Raw genomic sequence first — 22412 nt, 5'->3', positions numbered from 1 at the left:
CAGTTCCAAATCCTTCACAGTTAGGGAAACCTTTTCATTGATATCCTCTCCTGTAGTTGTTCCTTTGATGCTTTGCAGTGCAGCAAGCTCTTCTGTGACTTCAAAATTGTCATTTGTCCCATGAATAAAAATTAGTTGTGCAAAATCATGAACATCATTGCTCTTGTCGAGTGCCAAGGAAAAATAAGAGTTTTCTTGTGGAGTTTTGCAAATGCTGATGCAAATTGTCTCCCATTTCTTCAATCCTTTATGTAATTGTAGATCCTGAAAGACTAACTGTACTAAATAAGTCTGCCTTTCCTGGACACATCTCTTTGGCAACAGAAAGAAGGCACTCTTTAACAAACTCTCCCTCCATGAATGGTCTGCCAGTGCAAACTACTAGCTTGGCAACTTGAAAACCTGCTCACAGTGATGAAATATTTAGCTGCTTTTGCTTCACAAAAGTATTTTGCTGAGTTGTCAATGTATTTTTCAGTTTTAATATTTTATCTTTTCTCACATCTCTGACCAAACAATCATATTTATCTTTATGTTGAGTTTGATGGTGTTGATGCAAGTCGTATTCTTTGAACAGAGACTCTACATTCTGGCATATCAAACACATAGCTCTTGCCTTGTACTGCATGAAAAAGTAATCATAAGTCCTCTGTTCTTTGAATATCCTACACTCTGAGTCAGTTTTTCTCTTTCTTGACATCACTGTTTCCTGGGGATTCCAAATTGCTATGAGTAAATATATGCAGTCTGATCTGTGTCCATCAATGTAGTCTCCAATCCACATCATTTCAGCCTCACCAGTTACCATATTGGTGGAACGCCACTTTTACCTCAGGCTCACACTGGTGTGGTGCAGGAACTGGCACAATTACAGAGCCAGTTCCTCCACTACCTTTCCAGTTCATACCACCCTGTGCGAACTTCACTGCGATCTGTGAACTCACACAGGAATCCACGGCAGTACAAAAGAAGGCATGACAGTAGTGTGTGTCCTCTTGCAGTCCATGGATGGATCTGTAATTATAGACCGTGATACAAAAAACACATGCCTCACTTCCCCCACATAGTACAATGGCAACCATACTCCCCCAGATGCACAACATAATGGCCCCTATAGAGGCCATTGTTGTATGTATGGGGGCCATTGTACTACTCTGTTTCCTCGAAATTTAGACACTGTCTTATATTAATTTGACCCAAAAAAACAGGGGGTGTCTTATAAAACACCCAGTGGCAATGGTGGACTTCTCACAGTAGAGGCTCACAGCTGATGTCACAGGCCAAATCACCACTATCCCATGCCTGTATACAGTACTGGAGGTGGTGCTGGGCCTGTGACACTGTATCCTGTTGTATGGGATAGCAGAGACTGTAGCACTGGTTGTGAGGGGCCTGTCACACCTTGCACAGGCCTATCACTGCCACCACTATACTGGGCAGCAGTATACACAGTGCGGAATCCCCTCCCCCAGATCACAGCTCACCATGCTGACATCTTCCATTGTATAACCACATAATCCTTTGCACTGCACCTCCTTCTCATTCAGCTACTCTCAGAACAAGGTGCCACGCAAAGGATTATGTCACTGGAAGTAGTACTGTATGTGAGCGACACTGCATTTTGCAGTGCTGCCACATACAGTACTCCAAGCCTCTCACTGACCACCAATGAAAGAGATGCCCCTTCTGGAAGTGCGGTGGGGGCCAGATAAATGGCCTCAAGGGGCTACAGTTTGGGGACCCTTGCTTTAGATGATGCATAATTAATTCTGTTCCTGCCTTTTACCTTTACCCTGTGTGTACCTGCCTTAACTTTGTTTCTTGTAAATGACATATAGTAGGATTCTGGTTTTTAATCCATTCTGCTATCTACTTGCATTTTGTGTGTGATTTCATACCATTCACATTCACAGTTATGATCATCATCTGTGCATTCTCCTACATATTTACTTCTGTAAGACTCTAAGGCTTACAAGACTCATCCACAGGGTCGGCCAGTCCTGTGACATCCTGTTTGGGGTAACGAAAAAATGAAGAGTAACAAAAGAAGAGATGGACACTATATGAAAAGAGAGGGAAAGACTACTTAGACAAAACCCACAGGAATTTATGATTCTTCATTCCAGAAACCCTAACCTTGGTCCAGGGATAGGCAGGTGTTCAAAGGTTAACCCACATCCTTCATTTATTACAAATACAAACAAAGGGAAGAGGGGCAGAGAAGGGGATAAGCGCCCACCTAATTATAAATTGCCTTTCATAAGTGTTATCCTGCTTCCTTCATGTTTACTGTTCCATCCTTGGTCCCAGCATGGGTAAAGATTAATCCTCATCTTTGTCTGAAGCAAAGACAAGCAAATCCACAACTTTATCTTAAGCAAATACAAATAAAGAAAAGAGGAGGTAATCCTCCACTACAACTTCCTCCTTTAATCCTAACCTTTCTCTTTTCCCTCTTACCCTCCCCTCCAGTGTTTCACTTTTAATCAGTCTCCCCACTTTCTCTTTCCTTATATTACTCCCTCTCCACTACCTCCCTTCTTATTTCCCCTCTTACTATAGGGACTTTTGAGCACCCCCGAAACCTTTTACCTTTCTATTTCTCTTTAGGGCAAGAGAAAACTCTATACTCCAATGAATCTGACTATTCTTTCCTCTCTGAGCCAATTCAAGTGACAGTAAGGTTTAAGTCCTCTTCCTCCCTTCCATTGTATTGGTCTTTTCTCTTTCCCCTCCCCCTCCCCCGTTTCTTTATGTAATATATTTTATCCCATTTTAACTCTTTTCTCATTTCTCTTAGTATTATGCTCTTTTTCACCCCTAGTTTTTTAATATTTTTGACATACCATCCTAAATAGCTTACCATTGCACCCTCTATGTATACTTCTTCTAGCTACTATGATAATGATAACACTTTTTAAGAGTTACAGATATCATCTTTCAATATGGGAATACATGCCATTTGACTTTATTGAAGCCTTTAAATTTTTTTCTCTTTCTAATTTACCTTTTTATGCTTCTCTTGAATTCTGTGTTTTGGCATCAAATTTTTTGTTCAAGTGTGACCTTTTTTTTTTTCAGAAATGCCAATTCTACTTTTTAAAGGGTAGTTTTATTAAATGCATTTTTTCACATCTTTCCCCTTTTTTGGTGCTTTCTTTACCAAGCTGTTGAATTTTTTCATGATTCTCCACTCTCATTTATTTTCCCATTTTTTCCTATACTCTGATTTTAAAACACTTGGTTTTGTAAAACTGATTGTACCTTATAAGAGTGAAGATTTTAGTGCAGAGATCTTATATCAGGCTCAATACCATCACATTTATTGTTTTCCATCCTTCATACTATTCTTTTTTTTTTAATCCTTACATTCTGTCTTAGAATTGCTCCCAAGTATTTCTTCCAAGGCAGAAGAGCAACTAGACAATTGTGATTAAGTGACCTGTCCAGGGTCACACAGCTTGAAAGTATTTGAGGTCACATTTGAAACCAGAACTTCCCATATCCAAGCCTTGCTCTCTATCCACTGAGTCTCCTAGCCACCCTTCTTTCATACTATTCCTTAGAAGCTAGTCTTATGACATGCGGGAATGGATTTTTAAAATAACATCATCTTCAAATTCTTGATTATTGAGGTTGGCATTCTATATACCAGAGACTTTGTCTAATCAATCAGTGTTATGCCAAGGAAAGTGCCAAGGAAAGGAAGGGCTCTCTGATACAGTGGTTTCTAGGATATGGCCTTTAGGAGGAGGTACCTGATTCAAGGACTACTTTTCAACACAATCCTAGTTGACTTTATCCTATCTTTCCTCATTGCATACATAGATCTGCAGGTGTCTGAAAGATTTCTGTATATCTTAAGAAAATGGAGGCAAAACTAAGATGGCAGAGTAACAAGCTGAGTGATTTGTCTTCCAAAAAACTACTTCCAATAGATGTAGAAAAAAAAAGATATTTAAGAAAAAATCACAGTCATTTTTTCAGTACAGGTAAGAAAAAGAAGACTGATGTAGAGATTCAAGGACAATTGGGAAAGATTATGGCCAGGAGCATGCCACATTCTGAGGATTCCAGCACAGGGAGACAAGCCAATAAGAGGCCCAAGACACAACACAGAGATGAGTAAACTTGTATCCAGTTCACAAATAGGAATAACTGGCAACTCTTTTGTTTACTATCCAATTACAGGCCATAGATCCAGATCGGACTAATGGATAGAAGTAAGTATGTATCTGGTGGTAGCATTCTAGAGTGAGGAGTAGTTATGGAAGTTTGAAGTTCCCTACTATTATTATTTTCTTATCTAATTTCACCGGTAGCTTATTTAGTTTTTCATTTAAAAATTGGATACTATAATATTTAGTGAATATAGATTTAAAATTGATAATGTGTCATTAGATACCTTTTAACATAATATAGTTCTCCTGTTTATCTCTTGATTAAATCTGTTTTAGCTTTAATTTTGTCAGACATCATGATTGCTATCCCTACTTTCTTTGTATCAGCTGAGGCATAGTATAGTCTGCTCTAGCCCTTTATTTTTACTCTGTATGTGTCTCTCATTTTTAAGTGTGTTTCTTGTTTCTTGTGTTCATATTTTAGGTACTGGTTTTTGATTCATTCTGCTGTTTCCATTTTATGGGTAAATCCATCTCATTTACATTCAAAGCTATCACATTAGTTGTGTATTTTCCTCCATTCTTTTTTCTCACTATTTACCCTCCTTTTTCTCTCCTTTTGTTCTATCCCTCCTCAGAAGTCCAATTTCTTCTGACCACTACCTCTTTAATCCACATATCTTCTAAGAATCCCTCCTTTATTCTCTCCCCTTGCCCTCATAATTCTAAGTCAAAGCACTCTTCAAAGGTCCCTCCCTTGTCCCTTCCACAATGCCTTCTAATTCTTATTATATTCACCCTTCCAAATATCCCTCTCTTATCCCACCCCCTGCCCTTCTGTTTCTTGTTATGAACTCCCTTCTAAGAATCCCTCCCTTATCTTATTTGGGGTCCCTAACTTATCCCCTGACCTTGACATCCTATTTCTGGATATATTTCCCTTCTGGGAATCCCTCTCTTATCTTATCCCCTTGTTCTTTTTTCTCTTAATCTACTCTCCCTCCTTTTAGTCTTTTAGACCCTTATGGGAACTCAGTCCCTTGCTTATCTTATCTCCTCACTCTCCTGTTTCTCATTAAGTTAAGAAGACTTTTACCCATCTAAATGTATGTTATTCCCTCTTTAACCTGAATATGATGAGAACAGTATTCCAGTACTTCTAGCCCTCCACCCCCTCTTCTCCTTTCTGTAACAGTTCTATCGTTCATGTCTCTTTTATATGAGATAATTATTTCATTTTATCTTTCCTACGCTATTTTATTATATTTTAGTTAATTATATTATGTTCAACTTGACCTCATATTTTCTGTCTCTGTATGCTCTTTTGAACAGCCAAGTAGTGATATCATTCCTAAGGATCATAGATAACATTTTCCCATAAAAGAAGTAAACAGTTTATCCTTATTGAATCCCTTGTAATTGGTCTTTCATGTTTACCTTTGTAACCAGAAAATCAATAATTAATAGTTTAATCAGTGCTTGGAGTGTGATTTCTAGGATGTTAAAAAATGTAACTGATTTATAGCAAGAATTTATTCCCAGTCAAAAGTCCATATATGTAACCAGATTAAGAATGTAGTCCCAGGATAATACCTGAGTTATAATTTCAAATATGTGTACTGATAGAGTAATTTTAAGTGTGTATGTTACCATATTAATTATAGAGGTCCTTCCAGCGGCCTCTCTGAGGACCCAGGGTCTGTCTGCCCAAGTGTGACGTCATGGTCCGAATAAATGAGACTAGATACACTGTGCATTCAGCCCACGTATGCAGACATCACACACAGTGCTCTGCCATAGTATTGTGGTATGTTTATTATATAGGTTTTTTGGTACACACACATAATCAATTCTCTATATATGTGACATTCTACAGTTTGATTGGATATTATCCAATCACCTAAACAACACTCTTGTGATGTTACTACAACAAAGAATTCTGTGATCATTTACTAGGTTTCTACAACACTCTGTGATAGATATGATTAATGTGAATAAAGCCATTTGTAGGTTAGTACCCCTTGACCCGCTGAGAGGATCATTGTGCTTTTGGTCAGCTTTCACTATCCATCATAATTGCTTGAGAGATGAACAACAAAACATATTTGTATCTAGGTGTGAGGACTTAAGGCAGACCAATTTTGGGGGTTTCCTCAATTTACAAGTTCTGTTTTTCTCGTGTTACTTTGAAGTGCCTGACAATACTGCTTGGCTTCTCTTCCAACAAATTCATTCGAGTGTGGTAACTGTAGGACAAGATTCATTATAGTACTCAAGCTTTCGGCTGGTGTTTATTGTAGGGCCTTGGAGCGTGTCTTGTGCTTGAGAAATGAGGGGTCATGGGCAGTAGTCTTTGGGCTTTTATTATGTAATTGCAATCTTTTGGGGGTAATAACCTAGGGGGCTTAAAGTAGGGTATATATTTATTAATCCTATAAGTATTTGCTCTCATGTTATTTCTCCTGTATTGGGGAGAGAATAATAATCATAACAAGTCCACTAGTGGGGAAAATTTGGGGAAAGAAGTCACAGAGGGGGATCAGCAGGAGGCCCTCATTCTCGGGTCTGCTTTGCTGACCTTCCTTCCTCGGACTGTGACCTTGTCAATAGGTTGGGAATGATGGCCTCCAGCAATTAATCATGTGAGTTACTTTGTTAATCCCAAGTGTATGAATTTATTTTATAATATACTTTATATCAGACTGATTCATGTAAGAGACTTTGGGGATTAGGAGGTCATCCAAAGATCCAAGGGCTTTTGGAGGGCTCATGAGGGTTAGTATATGCTTTGTCAGAAAGACCTGTGAAGAAGTTCAGGTCAAAAGTGTTCTGACCTGTCCATGTCCTATAAGTCACTATTACTCACATCAAGAGTGATTATAAGTCATTACCTTCACTCTTTTAGTTTCTTTTTTTACCTTTAAAAACCTGTCAATATCAATGGTCAAGGTTTCAGGTTTTGTTTTGTTTTTTTAAACCATCACCTTCCATCTTGGAGTCAATACTGTGTATTGGCTCCAAGGCAGAAGAGTGAGTAGTAAGGGCTAGGCGATGGAGGTTAAGTGACTTGCCCAGGGTCACACAGCTGGGAAGTGTCTAAGGCCAGATTTGAACCTAGGACCTCCCATCTCTAGGCCTGGCTCTCAATCTACTGAGCCATCCAGCTGCCCCTAAGGTCTCAGGTTTCGAAACAGGAGGAAACCTTCAAACTCTGGCCATGTGATTTCTCTGTCACAATAAAATCCTAGAATTTAATTTTATGTCTTCTTTACCCAGAAGCGTCTCCTAATATTTTATTTTTACACCTTCTCATGGTTCTTGTAGATCAAATTGTCTACTCAGTTCTGACCTACTCCCTGAGAATAGTTTTTTTTCTTCTACAATTATGCTCAGCTTTGTTGGGTATGTTATGTTATTCTTTGTTGTAAACACAGCTCCTCTGCTATTCAAAATGTATTCTGTACCCTTCATTCTTTTAATGTTGAAGCTGCTAAGTCCAATATTTAAATTGTTTTTCTTGTTGCTTGTAATAGTTTCTCCTTAACCTGTGAGTTTTGGAACATAGCAATAACATATCTATGAGTTTGGATCTTGGGGTCACGTTCCAGTGGTTATCAGTGGATTCTTTTGATTTCTATTTTACCCTATGGTTCTAAAACAGGGAAATTTTCCTAATAATTTCTTGGAGTATAGTGCCTAAACTCATGTTTTTCAGTATCCTAACAATTTTTATACTGTTTTTGCTTGATCTGTTTTCTAGGACAGTTTTTTAAAAAATAAAATGTTTCATACTCTCTTCTATTTTTTCATTTTTTTGATTTTGCTTTATTATTTCTTCTTACCTTAAGAAGTTCCCATTCTATTATGTGCAAAGGGCTTTAAAAGACTGCTTGCCCTTTGATCCAGATATACCACTGCTGGGTTTGTACCCCAAAGAGATAATAGGGGAAAATACTTGTACAAAATTATTTATAGCCATGCTTTTTGTGGTGACAAAAAATTGGAAAATGAGGGGGTGTCCATTGATTAGGAAATGACTGAACAAATGTGTTATCTGATGGGGATGGAATACTATTATACTGAAAGGAATGGACAAACTGAAGGATTTCTATGTGAACTGGAAAGACCTCTAGGAATTGATGCAGAGCAAAAGGAGCAGAACCAAAAGAACATTGTACACAGAGACTGATACGCTGTAGCATAATCGAATGCAATGGACTTCTCTACCAGTGGCAATGCAATGATCCAGGACAATCTAGAAGAACCTATGAGAAAGAACACTATTCACATCCAGAGAAAGAACTGTGGGAGCAGAAATGCAGTAGAAAAATATATGATTTATCATGTAGTTCAGTGGGAATATGATCAGGGTTTTGATGTTAAAAGATCACTCTATTGCAAATATGAATTGCATGGAAATAGGTTTTGAACAACGCTACATGTATGAACATGAATGAACATGAATCATATAACCATGGAAAATATTCTAAATTTTAAAAAGGAGAAGGAGGAGGGAGGAGGAGAAGGAGAAGGAGGAGAAGGAGAAGGAGGAGAAGGAGGAGAAGGAGAAGGAGGAGAAGGAGAAGGAGAAGGAGAAGGAGAGCAGCAGCAACAACAAATGACGATGACAACGAAGAAGTAGTTCCAATTCTAGTCATTAATGAGTTATTTTCTTCAATGAGTTTTTGGATCTCTTTCCAATTGGGTGATTTTCTTTCATAAAATTTCTTGTTATTCTTTTGTTTCTAATTTTTTTCAGCCTCTTTCATTTGGTTTATGAAGTCTTTTTTGAGCTCTTCTAAAATATCTTTTTGGGCATGATGATGGCTTTATTTATGTTTTAAAAGTAGATGTTTTAATTTCAGCATCCTCTGACTTTGAACTCTGATCTTCTCTGTCCCCATAGTAGTTATCTGAAGTATTCTTTATCTTTTGCTTATTAATTTTTAAAAATGTTACAAGCCAATAAGCTTATTGTTGGCTTTATGCTAGAGTTGGATTTTTGAACTTTTTGAACTCATTCTAAAACCTTTGCATTCCTATTACTTGGGCATCTTATCATTTACTTTCAGTGGAGAGGAGTTGGGGTGACTTGATTGAATAAATCAATCAACTCCATACATTTTCTGGCTAAATGAATGGATTTCAAGGGTTTCTGTATTAATACTAACATTATGCATAACAGTTATTTTGGTCCACCAGGATGTATACTTATATAGGGGCTAATATCTGTAAAGAATAAAAGTATCTGGGTCATAATCCCAAGTTGAAGATCTGTCTTTATATCACACACTGTGGGAGGAGAATTAAAGGTAAACCAGAGACACCTATCTTGATTATATAACTCTGAGGAACCTATAGTGAGTATGTATCCTCACAAGAGCAAGTATCACCCTGGATCTGTCAAAATTGTTTTTCTATTGTCTAATTAGGACAAAAAACTCAAGCTATGCATTCAACATTCCAAATGAACACAGCTCATCTGTTGCATGAGTTGCAGCTCCCCTCAATTACTTCAAAGACCTGAAATGTTATTCTTCCAGAAGAAGCTCTTAATATTGTTATTTGCTATTAAATTCTAACATACTAATATGATTAGTATTCTCCTTAGTTACTATTATAATTAACATATTATAAAAAGTTAATTTAATAACTTGATCGATAATATATAAATATAAATATAAAAAGATAATTTAATAACTTGATCAAACTATTTCTAAAATTCTAAATTCTAAATTCTAAAATCATAGTTGCTATTGCCTAACTAAAGGATTTATATGTTTTTGGTTTTATAATCACTGATATGTAAAGAAATAAAGGCAATTTCACTTACATATGTCCCCCAAGTAGTGAATATAATTTTTAGTCTTTTGTATGTTGCATATGCATACTCCCTTTTTAAAGGAGAAATTGTATATTTGTGCTTTATTGGAGTATAATCCACCTAAGTGCTTTATTAGCAAAAATCAAGATAACAGAATTATAAGTCTTAAATTTTTCATGAAAATGTAGAGAGCCTTCTCATTTATAGCTTTGATGGAAAAGGAAGACTCATGAACAGAATTTGAACAATCTTTGTAATAATACTGTGAAGAAATATATCCAAAGCAATGATTTCAACTAATAGATATTATTCTTGAATTATGCTTTTGTTTACAGACTGAATAATAAATAAGCTAAAGAAAAGTAATATTCTGTATTTTACTCATTAAAATCACAGTAACAAAACAGAGAGCAGGCCAACATTTTTCTGTTTTGACAACACCAAGATGAACTGGGACACTGTAGAACAGTAATGTCAGACTCAAATAGAAATGGATCTCTGTAGGCTGAATATTGACTTAGAAAATCTCAAATTAATAGCATCTATTTGGGAGACATTTTTATATTTCATTAATCACGAAACATTTCCCAAGTACATTTAATCTGATCCAGTATAATCCTTATGCAGCAGGACCATGGTAATACTTTTGCTGTAGAGTCATTCTTTTTAAGTGTCAGTGTAGCAGGCATAGTAACTATTTCTTGTTGAATTTTAGGGTCAGGTATTCAATGGAGGCATGTGTTGAAGATTTCCGTGCATGATCGTTTGAACTTTATGGAGGTGATGGTAATGCTACTAGTTGACAGTGTCTTATATAGCCTGGTGACCTGGTATGTTGAGGCCACCTTTCCAGGGAAATATGGTATACCTCAGCCTTGGAACTTCTTCATGATGGTGAGTTCTGATATTGGAATCCTTCAAATTGCCATAGTCCATTTATTTGCAAACATCACGATTCCAACTTTTCTTATGATGTCCTTAATCAGCCAAAATTGACAGACAGACAAAAGTAACTTTTCCCTGAAGGAATACTTGCCTTCCTAGCTTGGAAAAGATTTTGGATTTGAAGAGAATTCAACTACAGTTCTCTAGAAGAAACTCTCCCTTCAGAAGGGAAGTTCCACTAGGGGTACCCTAAAGAAAAGAAAGAGAATTTTGTGAACTAGGCTCCCTCACATTATCTCCCATGACAATGGGACCTCTAAAACTGTCTTGAGTAAATTTTGTAAAGGTAGACTGAATTACATACTCAGAATAAAATTAGTTTATTAACAATGACATGGATAATTATTAACCAAATGGTTTAGACTGTCCACCCACCTCACCTTACTGGTCAGTAAAGCAAGTGACTCTAATGAGAAGGAGGGAGCCCTCTTCATTGAAAAAACAAACAAGAAAGAAAGGGTCTTCATAGTCATACTATTGGCTATACTAAGAAAGATGAGCTAACATTTAGATGAGGTTATTCATAGTTCTCCCTGACAATTAAGGAATGTTAATTGTTTTATGAGTCTCACCTGTTTCTTGTAATCTTTACTAGGGGATCAAAACTACCATACTTACTATCTCCTTGGAAGAGATAAAAATCTCCCCTAATTGTAAAAGGACAAGCAAGGACAGACAACATATTTTTGGGGGTGTTGTCCCCCAAACTTGTGGGGCTTAAAGAAAACAAATAGATATCCTGAAACCGTCCCAGCATCTATCACCATGAGAGATAACTCTTCTTTTTAATTTTACCTGAACTATATATCCTTGAGCTCAACTAAAGATGACTTTAGACATACACAGATTCAGTTGTAAAAATCAATACAGCAAAAAGACAATTACATTATAGGATCAATATAGTAGAACCTCGAGGCAACAGTGATCTTTTGGGTCCTGTAACTACTCTCCTATTCAAACTTGAGTATGGCTCTTGAGTAGACAAGCCTGTTAATGGAAAATGCACCTCATTTCACACAGTCCCTCAATAGAGTATATATACTCTATCTTTGGAAATTCTTCCCCTAAGTTTTACCTTTTCCTGTATTCTCTAGAAATAGGCTTGTTCTTTGAACCCATTCTTCCTTCCTAAAGATAGGATGGATTCTCTAAGGGGAGAATGGCATATGTTCTATATTTTTTGCTTAGCATTGTTGCAATAAAAATCTGCAATGAAGAGAAACTGAAGAACAAAGTTCTGAGCATGACCAACTTATTAGCAAGGCTAGCACTTGCCAATTAAATTAAATACCAAGCCAGTAAACAGAATGCATTTGACTATAAGAGAAACTTTTTATACAAATGATTACATGAAGCGTAGTGATGTTTCTGTGTATAACAAAGATGAGGTGTGGGTTAGATGTTTTGCTTAATCATGCTGACTTGCAAGAAGGGGGCTCCAGAGTCCATAGCAATGGAGAAAACAACAGAATTGAACAACATCCACTAGAAAGTCCTGTGCCAGATACCACTCAATACCAGAGATACCTAGTTTTAGGCAAAACATATCCTGACCTTCCATCTATAATTCTTATCTCCCTCATGAGGCAGGACCAATTTTTAGCCCTTAAAATTAGGGAACCTAAACTCTAAGCTCTACTACTAAATATTTATAAAGTAAATACAAATCTGATCCAAAGATATTAATAATCAATTATTAAAACTTTAAACTATTAATCAATAATCTAAATTTCATATTACCTACTTTGATTCTATGGATCCATCTCCATTGAATCACCATCTGTAAACCAAACTGATATGATCAGACATGATCAGCAGCCACTGCAAAGCAAGAACTACAGGTTTTATCATTTTATACAAGGCCAACCATGAAAGGTTTAATTATTATTGGTGCTGCTGCTTACAAATGGCCCAGCAAAAGGTGAGGTGTCTCATGCCTTCTTCACGTGTATGTCATGATACTTAGGAATCACTTGGGAATTCTTTGATGCTATAGTTTTGCTACCTATGGCTAGCATGTTGACAAAAATTCTTTGGGGACAGTCTCTTTTCATAAGTTAGCCTTACAGAAGAAATGGCACATGTAAAAGGTGGAATTTGCATGTCTTTCAGGTAATACAATATAGCTCACCTAATAGCTCACCTCCAGTGTCCATTTAATCTCCAGGTAAGTATCAAATGTCTCAGCATTGATGTAGTTTCCCTGGAAACAACTGCTCATGATCTCATTCTGTAGTAGGTCTCAGTTGATAATAGCTCTGAAGATGGTTCTTCATAAAAGAGCTGCTTGGCTGGTACAGAAATTCCTAGACTAGAGACACAATTATAGTATTGTTCTATAAACTAAATGCCCTATCAATTTGTAATGCCTCATAGTCTCTATTATTTGTAATGCAAGTGATAATTTTAAATGATTGCTCACTATCATAGTACTATACTAATACTATACTAATATGTATTATTCAGTCAAAAGTCACCAATAGGATTTGTTGCTTATGTTTATTACAATGAAGAAATGAGGCATCAGTTTACACTTTCCTTTATTAATGAAATTTGTAATGTGGAGAAAAAAGGAGATACACAGTAGTGCCAATATTGTTCTTTAGTTCTATTTTATTTCAGATATGGGTCATAGTCAATAGCCAGTCACATAGAAGAGTTTATCATGAACCGATTCAGATATACTTATGTGGAAAAAATTTTGTATGGGAAACTGAGTCAAGAAGGCTTTACCTTAATCTTCCTAATGTTGGCCCCCACAACTTTTCCCTCCTTAGACAGACATCCAAACTGTAAGAGCATATGGCATTTCCCTTGAATGATTGACTAGTGACCTTATGGGAAGTCAGACGGTTGTACCTGAAACTAAAATTTTAAATATTTATTATTCTATTAAATAAATTAAAGCAGATTAAAGTACCAAGCCCTCAAATAGCAAAATTTCACCAAGTACAGCTTAGAGCTAATACTGTTATTTTTCTTATGTATGTTTTCTCATCACATTGTTCGATTGAATGTTCATGTAAGAATAATTATAATCTGGATTTTTATTCATAAATAGTGAATACCATTTCACACATACGGCGAATACTTGAGCTATATACTAATTATGAGAAGATACAATTTAATGATTTTCTAAATGACTTTAAATGAAACACTACTTAAAGTTAAATTATAGTTGTGTTACGTGATTGTGATGGAATACTATTGGAAAAATCTGTAAAGAATTACATGGACTGATGTATAGTAAAGTGAACAAAACCAAAAGAACATTATACATAATGACAACAATATTTTTTGATGATCAATTATGAATGACCTAGTTATTCTCAGCAATATGATGCAATCCCAGAAACTGGGATGAAATGAAAAATGCCATCTACCCTCTGAGAAAGAACGGATGGAATCTGAATGCAGACTGAAACATACTATATTTAGCTTTCTCTCCTCTTTTTTTTTTGTTTGAGATCTCTTCCACAAAATGACTAATATGGAAAAATGTTTTACATGATAGCACATGTAAATCTATTTTAGATTACTTATCATCTTAGTGAGCAGGGAGGGATGGAAGGGAATTTGGGAAGGAGGGGGATAAGTTGGAACTCAGAATTTTTTTAAATGTTAGAAATAGTTTTTACACGTAATTGGGGAAATAAGATATTATTTTAAAAGAACAGAAGAGGAAAATGAAATTAAGTTGTATATTTTTCTACTTTAGCAGGGAGAGTTCCTCATATTGTGCTACTACAGAGTTTTATAACATGCAGTCAGCAAAAGTTTTCAGAGCTCTTGGCCCACAGGTGGTATGGAAGTTGGACACCTTGTCTGAAGGAGATTAAAGGGGTCCCTTTGCTGGCACTGGGAGCAAGACTGTTACATTGCTTATATATGAGTCATACTCCTGGATCAAAGTCCCAGTGTAAAGAGGAGCACTAACACTTGCCACAGGGGAACTGGTCACAGTTCGGGGGAGGGGGGGTTTGGGGGAAAGAGTGCAAAGTACAGGCAAGCAAAGTAGTGAATACTCCTTTCCTTAGGTTTTAACACCTTAGAAGAATTGAAAATTTATAGAACTCCAGAACTAGTTCTGAAAACAGCTGCACAAAAAACCTAAAGCTTAGGATAGTGCCCCTTACAACCCAGGAACAGAGCCCTACTTTAACTGCTTTTAAAATTAAAAGTGGAGAAACAGGATGGAAAAATAAACAAATAACAAGAAAAGAAACTGACCATAGAAAATTGTTTTAGGGACAGAGAAGATTAAAACACAAACTCAGGAAAAGACAATGAAGTCAAAACTGTGCCATCCAATTCCTCAAAGAAAAATCTAAATTGGTCTCAGACCCAAAAACAATTCCTGGAAGATCTCAAAAAGGATTTAAAAAGTCAAATAAGAGAGGCAGAGAATAATTTGAAAAAGAAGAGAGTGATGTTAGAAAATAATGAAAAAAAGAATCAACAGTTTGGTAAAGGAGGTAAAAAAAAACACTAAAGAGAAGAACTCCTTAAAAATCAGAATTGACTAAATGGAAAATGAGGTACAAAGGCTAACTAAAGAAAATAATTTTTTTTAATTAGAATTAACCAAGTGGAAGCTGATCACTCCAGAAGACATTAAGAAACAATTAAACAAAATCAAAAGAATGAAAAAATAGAAGAAAATATGAAATATCTCATTGATAAACAACTGACCTAGAAAATAAATCCAGAAGAACTTAAGAATTGTTGAACTATCAGAAAGCCATCATAAAAAAGCAGCTTAAATACCATCTTTTAAGAATTTTTCAAGGAAAATTGCCCTGATATTCTAGAAGCAGAGGGTAAAATAGAAATTGAAGGAATAACCTATTGAAAGAGATCCCAAAATGAAAACTCTCAGGAATATTAGAATCAAGTTCCAGAGCTCCCAGGTCAAAGAGATAATATAGCAAGCAGTCAGAAAGAAATAATTCAAATTTCATGAAGTCACAATAAGAATAACACAAGATTTAGCAGCTTCTACATTCAGAAGGTCTACAATATGGTATTCTGTAGGGCAAAGGAGCTAGGAATTCATCCAACAATCATATACCCAGCAAAACTGGATATAATCATTTAGAGGGAAAATGGGTATTCAATGAAATAGAGACCTTTCAAGCATACCTGCTGAAAAGTCAGAGCTAAATAGAAAATTTGACTCTCAAATACAAGAATCAAGAGAAGCTTAGAAAGGAAAACAGAAAAGAGAGATAAGGGATTCAATAACAAAACATTGACCATACAAAATGGATAAAATTGGTAAACTAATGAACTGCTGGTGGAGTTGTGAAATGTCCCAACCATTCTGCAGAATGATTTTTTAACTATGCCCAAAGGGTTTTTAAACCATACATATCCTTTGACCCAGCAATACCACTATTGTAACCCAAGAGATTTTTGAAAAGAGGAAATAACTTGTTTATACAAAAATATTTATAGCAACCCTTTTTGTGGAGAGTCTCAATACAGGCTGGAACATAAATATATTTCACTTTATTTCTTAATTTTTATTTTGTTTCTTTGAATTCTTTCACAATATGACTAATACGAATAGATGTCTTACACTGTTACACATGTAGATTCTATATCAGATTGCTTGCCATCTCTCAGGAAGGGGGTAGAGAAGGGAAAGAAATAGGCCAAGAATTTGGCTCAAACCAAAAACAAAACAAAACAAAAACAACTAAGGATAAACATTCTTTCATGTAATTGAGGGAAAAAAATAAAAAATTTTAAATTGACCATATTTTGGGGGTACAAAAACATTATAGTTAAATGTAGCAAAGCAGAAATATTATATACGTTCTTTTCAGACCATAATGCAATAAAGATTGTATTTAAGAAAGAACCATGGAAACACAAAGTAAAAATTAACTGTAGACCAAATAACTTAATCTTTAAGAATGAGAGTTAAAAAACAAGTTATAGAAATAATAAACAATTTTATTAAACAGATTGATGGTATTGAGACAACATATCAAAATCTATGGGGAACAGCAAAAGCAGTAATTAAGGGAAAATTTATATCTCTAAATGTTTATATCAATAAAATAGAGAAAGAAAGAAAAAAACAATGAATTAGACACCCAATTTAAAAAACTAGAAAAAGAACAAATCAAAAATCCCCAAATAAACACCAAATTGGAAATCCTAAAAATCAAAGGCAAGCACTATAAAACTGAATGTTTAGAAAATAATTTAATTAACAAATAAAACTAGGAGTTCGTTTTATTAAAAAATCAACAAAATAGATAAACCATTAGTTAATATAAGTTTTTAAAAGAGAGATCAACTTGTGACATATGATTGCAATGGAATATTATTGTGCTATAAGAAATTATGAGTAGGATGCTCCTAGAAAAACCTGGAAAACTTACATGAATTGATATAAAAGTAAATGAGCAGAACCAGGAGAATATTGTACACAGTAACAGTAATATTGTGCAATGATCAATTGTAAATGTCTCAGCTATTCTTAGCAATACAATGATCCAAGACAATTCCAAAGGACTTAGGATGAAAATACTATCCACCTCTAGAGAAAGAATTGATGAAGGCTGAATTCAGATCAAAGCATATTTTTAAAAACTTTCCTCATTTTCCTTGTCTTTCTTTTTGTGATGTTTTCTTTTACAACATAATATGGAAAATGGGGGAGGGGTAGAAATCCATCCACTTTACAGAGAAAGAACTGATGGAATCTGAATGCAAATTAAAGCATACTAATTTCTCACTATATTTTCTACATATTTTCTTCTTTCTCTATGAAGAAATTTTGCCATGCCTTCTTCCACAATATAACTAACATGGAAATATGTTTTGCATGATTACACATGTATAACCTATATCAAATTCCTTATTGTCTCAGGAATGAGGGGATGGAGAGAATTTGTAATTCATTATAAGAAAAACAAATGTCAAAAAGTGTTTGTAAGGCCATGAGATGTTTTGTAGTTGGCTCATTAGATAGAGGTATTTTTTTGATACAATGATTTTTCATATTTCATGATATAGGATTTTAGATATAAACAAGAACACACACAATTCCATGTTTTTAAATTTTATTGCCAATTAGGTGATATTAATTCAGTCAAATCCATTTTTAAATGATCAATTCTTAGAAAATCATTTACCTTATTATCCTGGCATTTTCATACTAGTTATTTTAATAGTTTATATAGTGATTACCACATTCCAGGCTTTTTTTTATTGATTTGTAAATCTTAATTTTAAGAGTTTCAGAGACATGCCTACTGTAGTTCTTGAAAATATTTAGTTTTCAATTATAATTTAAATTTTTGAAATGGACCAACCAATTTGTTAACTTTAAATGCCAATTAGAAAAAGCATCTTTTAAATGTTAGAGCATTTTGTCCAATTGAATTACTATAATGTCTGAATATTACTGTAAGGTCCAGAATGTAAGGGGTTAATATAAAAGGTTGGACTAGATTATTTAAAAATAGAGTTGCCAGGAATTTAATCAGTTCCAAATTTTTTTAGCAATTTATTTATAAAACATATGTAAGAGCGAGAAATATGAAAAAGAGAGAAATTGTAAAAAAGAGAAATCAGATCCAGTGGAGCAAGAAGCAGCCCACATGGGAGAGGGGCAGAAGGAGACTCAGGATTCCAGGAAAGAACAGAGGTTGAGGGGAACTCATAAACTGCCACTTCTACTCTTACTCCTTCAGCTGAGAACCTGACAAGAGGATCTCTGAGGCTGGAGGTCCCCCTGGACACCAACTGCTTCCAAGTGATCCCTGAAGTCTTTTGCTCATCTCAAACATTGTAGACTGGTCTTTGAAAGAGGCCATCTACTGAGAAAAAAGAATTTTCTCTACCTCTCTATCCCCGATTTGTCCTGAACTCAAGATTAGCTCAGGAGTAGAGATAACCAGAAGCTGACCATAAGAGGGGTCAAGGCTGAGAGCCTGGACCCCCAAGATTGGGATGGTCTTTCTGCCAGTCTTTAGGGACTTATGCTACCCACCTTACCCAACTTTCCACTTTCCCCTCCCTGTGTGGTTCTCTATTAAAATGTTACTATTTAGATCAATTCTACCTACTTTCTGACACCAAAGAAGGGGACTGAAGATGTGGGGAGAACCATACCTCTCCCCAAAGAGGAGGACTAACTCAAGACCCGGGTTGAGGAATGAACCCAGATATTAAAGGGAAAAGTGGTAGTTAGGGTCCTGAGAGGATCCAGAAGCAGGAAAATCTATCCTGCCTCTCAGCAATAGTTAAGATCAAGAAGGGAGGCAGTAGGTTGTTTCACCAAAGCCCTCTCCTCTAGTCCTTAACCTCCACCTCCCAACCCCATTCTCCGAGGAGACATATTCAACTCAGGTTGTCTTCACCAGGGGGAAGAGAGGGGAAGATCAACCTCTTCTCCCCTTTCATTCTCTTAACCCTTTCTCTCCTCCCCAATTCACCAGTGTAGGTGGGTGTAACCTCCCATACTAGCCCTATATATTCCATCTAGAAAGAGTAAAAGTAAGAAAATCAGAGAGAGGGTATATCTAACCTACAAACTAAGTATTTTGCTCCGACCTCTGGCTCAACCCAGACAGGGCTAATTAATCCTTATCTGGAGAGCATCAGCCTTGATGCAGGAAGCCTCTCGAAGGTAGGCCTCTCCTGAGGTTAGTCCCTTCAGAAAATCCAGGAGCCAGCCTTTTTCACTCACCCCACATGGTAGTTCTAAGGGAAAAGTCCAAAAGCAGTCCAAGGTTTCAAGATGGAGTCCCTTCAAGATTAAGTTCAAGGTGAAAGACTTCTTTACAGGAAGTTCTTGGCATTTTTAAAGACCATTCCTTTTTGTCACTTCCTGTGACTTCCTTCTATTTTACATGTACCAATTACAGCTAAAGCCCAGGGGGCAGTCAGTATTCTGATTCATCAGATTCTGATTCATCAGCCACTATCGCACACCTGGGTCACAGACCTCCCCCACTCAAGTGTAAGTGAGGTATATACACTTTTGGTGATTAAATCTAAAAATGGGCAGGGATTAATCTCATCTTCACATTACCATGCTCATCCTTTGTACGAGGAAATCATTGTGTTAAGCATTTCCATGTGCTTCTCCCAACAAACCTGGTAGGTAGGTGCAAATATTTTATATTTTTGTTTCAGAACAAAAATTTCTATCAAATCAAATTTCAATCAAATTCTTGATTTACAATTACTTTGGCAATATGTAACTCTCATTTCCTCCAAGGATCCACTATTTTTGGTTGGCTTGTGTTCCAAAAAATTCATGGTGGCATTCTCAAACTGTTCATTTCTTTAAGTTACACAAAGAGCCAAATCAATTCTTTTTATTTTACTGATTTAACTCTATAAGTGTACCTTAAGAGGGCATATAAAGGACATCTCTTATTAGTGGAGCCTTTTTGGATGTAACTCAGGCAGGAAAAGGTATTTGCATTTTTTTAACAAATGCTTTTAGCATAACTATTTAAATCATACCAAAGAAACAACATTTTAAAAAACCACTTAATTAATTATATATTTGTTAAATTTACACATAACCCTTTAAAGCCTTAAGAAATTTCTTTTGCGATCTTAAATTGGCTGGGGAAAGGAGGCATGCAGTACTTATCGAAAAGGAATTTAAAAAACTTTCTCAAATTTTATCAAAACCCTTTCTCAAATCTCTTTTCTGAAAACTCTAAATCCTTTACATTCAAACCCCTCTATTCACATTGTGTCAGTTCAAATAGCCTCCAACTTTCTTTTAATTCTCTACCTAGTTTTCTCTTATCCCTACTTGCTTAAGCTTTCTTCCATTTCTTTTTATATCACTCCAGAGGACTTGGATTAAAGTCCTTTAAAACTGATCATTTTGTGATAGTTCTGCGGCTCAGTGCATAGAGAGGCAGACCTATATGATGAGATGTCCTGGTTCAAAAATGGCCTCAGACACTTCCTACCTGTGTGATTGTGGGCAAGTCACTTAATCCCAATTGCCTAGTCCTTACTACTCCTCTGCCTTGGAAACAATACTTAGTATTGATTTTAAGACAGAAGGTAAGTGGCTTTTTAAAAACTGCTCCTTTCATAGTCTGATCTGTCACTTCTCTTACTTCTACTTGTGTGATTCCTCTGGTTTTATTTCCCAATAATAGCTGTAATGATTAAAAATTTCTTGGAGAATGTACATTAAATTATAATTATTAGTGAAAGGTGGAGAAAGATAAAACATCACCTGAACAGCATTAAATTTTTTTAAAGGGTTCCAATCCTTATTCTAGTTAATTTTTTTTTTCACAATTTACAAGCTTTTCTGTGTGTACCCTTTGATCTGGTAATACCACTACTGGGTCTGTATCTGAAAGAGATTATAAAAAAGGGGAAAGGACCTACTTGTTAAAAAATATATATAGCAGCTTTTTTTGAGGTGGCAAAGAATCAGAAATTGAGGGGATTTCCATCAATTGGGGAATGGCTGAACAAATTGTGGTACATATTGGTAATGGAATACTATTGTGCTATAAGAAATGATAAGCAAGATTATTTCAGAAAAAGCTGTAAAGATCTTTGGGCACTAATGCAGAGTGAAATAAGAAAAACTAGGGAGAACATTGTATACAATCACAGCAATACTGGATGATGATTATCTGTGAAAACTTGACTTCTCTCAGCAATGCACTGATCTGGGATAATCCTGCAAGATTTATGATGGGGAATGCTATCCACCTCCAGAGAAAGAACTATTGGAGTCATCTTTCACATCAGTATATTTATGGTTTTATTTTGGGGTTTCAGTTATGTATAATATGCTCTTACAACAATGACCAATTTGGAATTACGTTTTGTGTGACAATAAAAAATGAAAAAAGAATGACAAGTTTTTATTATATAAAACCAATCAATTATAGGTTTTAAAAGTTTATAAATGTATATAGTTCACTCCAATTTCTTTGAGGTCTTTTGGACAACTGCAATTGATTACAATCTTATCATTTTTGTAAGTGATAATAAAAAACAGCACAACTGCAAAATTTAAGTTCCTTCCTACTTCCTCATTGTAGGTCAGAGATTTCAATAAGTGGATTGATTTTGGAGAAGTCATCACCCTCTTTCTCAAAGTTAACCTCTTTTATGCTAGAAAAGCATTAATCCACTTATTTCACAAAGGAGTTTGTTTGGCCATAACCAGGGGAATCATTCAGATCTCAATTATGTTTTTTCAATTTATAGTCTATTATTTAAAAACATCTTTCATTTTGGTGTTGGTACTTAGATGTATAAAGAAAATTATAAGCACTTTTTCTTTGGCTGTGAAAGGTTCAAATATATAGAGAACTTAAGTCAAATGTATAAAATAAAAGTCATTCTCCAATTGATAAATGATTAAAGGATATAAATGAGTAATTTTCAGATGAAGAAATCAAAACCATCTATTGTTGTATGAAAAAATGCTCAAAGTCAATCTTTTTCCTCCTAAATCACTATTGATTACAGAAATGCAAACTAAAACAACCTTGAAGTAC

General features: G+C 35.5%; 1 protein-coding gene across 9 annotated transcripts in view; it reads left to right on the top strand.

The window, feature by feature from the left end:
* LOC100013411 (phospholipid-transporting ATPase ABCA3-like) overlaps positions 1 to 22412 on the top strand; it is a 436423-nt gene that overhangs the window by 171709 nt on the left and 242302 nt on the right. For 7 of the 9 annotated variants that reach the window (XM_056805568.1, XM_056805566.1, XM_056805564.1 and 4 more), the window contains one exon: positions 10661 to 10839. The exons of the other annotated variants lie outside the window; for them this stretch is intronic. In XM_056805568.1, coding sequence (XP_056661546.1) covers positions 10661 to 10839 — 179 coding nt within the window. The remainder of the gene's footprint in view (positions 1 to 10660; positions 10840 to 22412) is intronic. 9 annotated transcript variants of the gene reach the window in all.

The sequence above is a fragment of the Monodelphis domestica genome, chromosome 7, assembly GCF_027887165.1.
Source record: "Monodelphis domestica isolate mMonDom1 chromosome 7, mMonDom1.pri, whole genome shotgun sequence".
NCBI classification, from domain to species: Eukaryota; Metazoa; Chordata; class Mammalia; order Didelphimorphia; family Didelphidae; genus Monodelphis; species Monodelphis domestica.
Note: the sequence above shows the minus strand (reverse complement) of the source record. Positions and strands in the feature narration are given on the sequence as shown.